Consider the following 4,084-nt stretch of genomic DNA (forward strand, 5'->3'; position numbering starts at 1 on the left):
CGCGAGCCTGCATCCGCCCGGCAGATCCTGCTGCGCGCCTAGGGCGCGGCTGGAAGCGCCCAGGGCGGCCGCGGTCAGCGCGGCGCTGCGCTGCGGCCCCGGGGCCCTGGGCGCGGTGAGCAGCCAGCTTCCCAGGGCTGCAGAGCAAACCGACCCGCAGAGGAGCTGCGCCAGTGCGCACGACACAGGCAGGTAGGGCCCCTCCTGCTGTCCTCTCCCGCACCCTCCCGAATACAGACAGCAAACACCACTGCGGCGATCAGAAAGGCTGGTTTTAATGTGTCACGATTTCCATTTCCTTCCACAGGGCTTCGATTGAGAAATAACAAAATGAGGTAAAACAGGGGGCGCGCGTGCAGCGCGGGCGTCTCGGGCCCTGCCTAGAAGCACTTGCGGTGCACGATGGAGGGTCCGGCCTCGTCGTACTCCTGCTTGGTGATCCACATCTGCTGGAACGTGGACAGCGAGGCCAGGATGGAGCCGCCGATCCACACCGAGTACTTGCGCTCCGGGGGCGCAATGATCTGGAGACAGGGGGTCAAGTGAGCCTCGCCCGCCCCGCGCGCCCCTTGCGCCCCGACCCCCTGCGCCCGGCCCCCCCCTGCGCCCCGGGCCCCTGCGCCCCGGGCCCCTGAGACCCGACCCCCTGCGCCCCGGGCCCCCCTGCGCCCCGGGCCCCTGCGCCCCGGCCCCCTGTGCCCGGCCCCCCCTGCGCCCCGGCCCCCTGCGCCCCGACCCCCTGCGCCCCGGCCCCCTGTGCCCGGCCCCCCCTGCGCCCCGGCCCCCTGCGCCCCGACCCCCTGCGCCCCGGCCCCCTGTGCCCGGCCCCCCCTGCGCCCCGGCCCCCTGCGCCCCAGCCCCCTGAGCCCCGGGCCCCTGAGACCCGACCCCCTGCACCCCGGTCCCCTGCGCCCTGGACCTTTGCGCCCCGGCCCCCTGCGTCCCGGCCCCCCCTGCGCCCCGCCCCCCCTGAGACCCGACCCCTTGCGCCTCGGTCCCCTGCGCCCTGGACCTTTGCGCCCCGGCCCCCTGCGCCCTGGGCCCCTGAGCCCCGACCCCCCTGCGTCCCGGCCCCCCCTGAGCCCGGGCCCCCTGCGTCCCGGCCCCCCCTGCGCCCCGCCCCCCATGAGCCCCGGCCCCCTGCGCCCCGCCCCGCCCCGCGCCCACCTTGATCTTCATGGTGCTGGGCGCCAGGGCCGTGATCTCCTTCTGCATGCGGTCGGCGATGCCGGGGTACATGGTGGTGCCCCCAGACATGACGTTGTTGGCGTACAGGTCCTTGCGGATGTCAATGTCGCACTTCATGATGCTATTGTAGGTCGTCTCGTGGATGCCCGCCGACTCCATGCCTGGGTCCCAAGGGGGAAAGCGTAAGGGGGAGCCCGTGGGGGGCAGAAGATTGCGGGCGGGGGACACTACGGGGGCGAGGGGCCACCACGGGGGCAGAGGGGATGCCACGGGGGGCAGAGGGGACACCACGGGGAAAGAGGGGACACCACGGGGAAAGAGGGGACACCACGGGGAAAGAGGGGACGCCACGGGGCAGAGGGGACACCACGGGGCAGAGGGGACGCCACGGGGCAGAGGGGACACCACGGGGCAGAGGGGACGCCACGGGGACAGAGGGGACGCCACGGGGCAGAGGGGACGCCACGGGGCAGAGAGGACACCACGGGGACAGAGGGGACGCCCGGGACGAGGGCTGCGGACGCACCGATGAAGGAGGGCTGGAAGAGCGTCTCGGGACAGCGGAAGCGCTCGTTGCCGATGGTGATGACCTGGCCGTCGGGCAGCTCGTAGCTCTTCTCCAGGGAGGAGGAGGACGCGGCCGTGGCCATCTCATTCTCGAAGTCCAGGGCCACGTAGCACAGCTTCTCCTTGATGTCACGCACGATCTCACGCTCGGCTGCAGGGGGGGGGCAGCGGCCTCAACACCGGCCAGACCGACAGACGGACAGACGGAGGGACGGACGCCAGCCCCCCCACCTCACCCCCTCCCCGGCCCCCCGGCTCCCCGCTCACCGGTGGTCACGAAGGAGTAGCCGCGCTCTGTGAGGATCTTCATCAGGTAGTCTGTGAGGTCGCGGCCAGCCAGGTCCAGGCGCATGATGGCATGTGGCAGTGCGTAGCCCTCATAGATGGGCACGTTGTGGGTGACACCGTCGCCGGAGTCCAGCACAATGCCTGAGCGGGGCAGGCGCCCAGTGAGCCGGGAGTCCAGGCAGGGATGGAGTGGGACGAGGGGCTGGGGGTGGAGGGGCCTGGGGTGGAGGGGCCTGGGGTGGAGGGGACTGGGGGGGTGGACGGGGCTGGGGGTGGAGGGGACTGGGGGGTGGAGGGGGGTGGGGGTGGAGGGGACTGAGGGGGTAGATGGAGCTGGGTGTGGAGGGGACTGGGGGGGGTGGAGTGGGCTGGGGGGGTGGAGGAGGCTGGGGGGGTGGAGAGGGCTGGGGGGTGGAGGGGACTAGGGGAGTGGACGGGGCTGGGGGGGTGGACGGGGACAGTGACGGGGACAGGGACGGGAGGGGGCAGCGCTGGCCTGGGCACTCACCGGTGGTACGGCCGGAGGCGTAGAGGGACAGCACCGCCTGGATGGCCACGTACATGGCGGGCACGTTGAAGGTCTCGAACATGATCTGGGTCATCTTCTCGCGGTTGGCCTTGGGGTTCAGGGGGGCCTCGGTCAGCAGGGTGGGGTGCTCCTCCGGGGCCACGCGCAGCTCGTTGTAGAAGGTGTGGTGCCAGATCTTCTCCATGTCATCCCAGTTGGTGATGATGCCGTGCTCGATGGGGTACTTCAGGGTCAGGATGCCCCTCTTGCTCTGGGCCTCGTCGCCCACGTACGAGTCCTTCTGCCCCATGCCCACCATGACGCCCTACGAGCGGAGATGGGGTGTGGGTTATGGCCGCTCGGCTGGGCAGCCTGGCTGGGCAGGGCGGCTGGGCCCTCGGGGCGGGCGGGCGGCTGACCTGGTGCCGGGGACGGCCCACGATGGACGGGAACACTGCCCGGGGCGCGTCGTCGCCAGCAAAGCCGGCTTTCACCAGGCCGGAGCCGTTGTCGCACACGAGGGCGGTGGTCTCATCTTCGTCACACATGGTGTCTGGCTTCTACAAGAACAGGGCCACAAGGGGGCGTGGGAGGAGGCCAGGCCGCCGGGGCGACCCCCATGGAGACGGAGCCCCCCAACCCCGGGCCGCAGATGACGCTGCCTGGCCTGGGATCCTGCAGGAGCTGGGCTCCCACACCCGTCTACACCCATCTCATCCGAGGAGGAGTTCAGGCCCTGGGCCAGCAGCTTGGCTAGTGTGTGGGTTGGGAGATGTCCGCAGATGGCTCTTGGGAGATGGAAACCCACATGACCTTAATGGTCCAGATTCAAAAGTGAGTCCGAGGAAGGGGGACCCATCCTGCCCTGCTGCCCCTGGGGCTTAGTGCTGGGGTGGGAGGCAGCAGTCTGTGAAAGCAGCCCCAGGAGCAAGCCTGGGCTGGCAGCTGGGCTGTCCAGTCCCTCAGGTTCCCACTGCGGTCCTTGGTCCAGTCTTCCCCACCTCCCCTACCTGGCTGCTCTCCGGCTAGGCCCTGTCCACCACAGGAGGGGAGGCTCCGGGGCTCCACTGGGCGCTGTCTGCTGTGTAGGGCAGCTCCCCTGTCCAGGTTTTATATAGCCCACGGGCACCCCCTCCCTCCCCGCAGGAATGCCGCTGCCCTTCCCAAGCCATATTTGGGTGTTGGGCACTAGAGCCCCCTACTTCTGCCTGTCCTCCCCTGGGCCCTGCCCGGGTCCCCTGTGCTGACCAAAGAAGGAGTGGGCTGGCCCCAGCCCAGGTGGTGCTGACCAGGCCATATATGGAGTGTCTCCCTGGCCCGGCAGCCCCTCCCATGGCACGGGGCAAAGGTCACAGCTGGCTATCAGGGTTGGTGGCCTGAGGCTTTCTGAGCTACACCTGTTACAGGGGTCTTCTGACCCTGATCTTCTCACCAGGCGCACGGGCTCTCCCACGATGGAGACTGGCCTCCAACACTTTACTCAGATCCCCCACCCCAAGCTCCAGTATGAAAGGGGCCCTGTAGCCCCAGCCC

The 4,084-nt window shown here is 70.1% G+C and overlaps 1 protein-coding gene across 1 annotated transcript; it reads right to left on the bottom strand.

Annotated features, from left to right (window-relative positions):
• Positions 1-273: 273 nt before the first annotated feature.
• Acta1 (actin alpha 1, skeletal muscle) lies at positions 274-3,687 on the bottom strand. Its single transcript, XM_090319161.1, has 7 exons — positions 3,562-3,687; positions 2,971-3,111; positions 2,552-2,876; positions 2,023-2,184; positions 1,715-1,906; positions 1,168-1,349; positions 274-524 (listed from the first exon to the last, which is right to left on the bottom strand). Exons 2-7 carry the CDS (start codon positions 3,097-3,099, stop codon positions 381-383), a joined length of 1,134 nt encoding a protein of 377 aa, XP_090175287.1. The 5' UTR covers positions 3,100-3,111; positions 3,562-3,687; the 3' UTR covers positions 274-380.
• Between the last annotated feature and the right edge of the window lie 397 nt (positions 3,688-4,084).

Source organism: Megascapheus bottae, chromosome 26, assembly GCF_031878675.1.
Source record: "Megascapheus bottae isolate mThoBot1 chromosome 26, mThoBot2.hap1, whole genome shotgun sequence".
NCBI classification, from domain to species: domain Eukaryota; kingdom Metazoa; phylum Chordata; class Mammalia; order Rodentia; family Geomyidae; genus Megascapheus; species Megascapheus bottae.

Bases quoted from the DNA above. Each gene is read 5' to 3' on its own strand.
- Acta1 (XM_090319161.1), bottom strand. From the start codon at position 3,099: ATGTGTGACGAAGATGAGACCACCGCCCTCGTGTGCGACAACGGCTCC. The intron at 2,185-2,551 runs GTGAGTGCCCAG...TGCCCCGCTCAG, and splicing joins CGCCTCCGGCCGTACCACCG to GCATTGTGCTGGACTCCGGC. The intron at 1,907-2,022 runs GTGAGCGGGGAG...CCCCCCCTGCAG, and splicing joins CTACTCCTTCGTGACCACCG to CCGAGCGTGAGATCGTGCGT.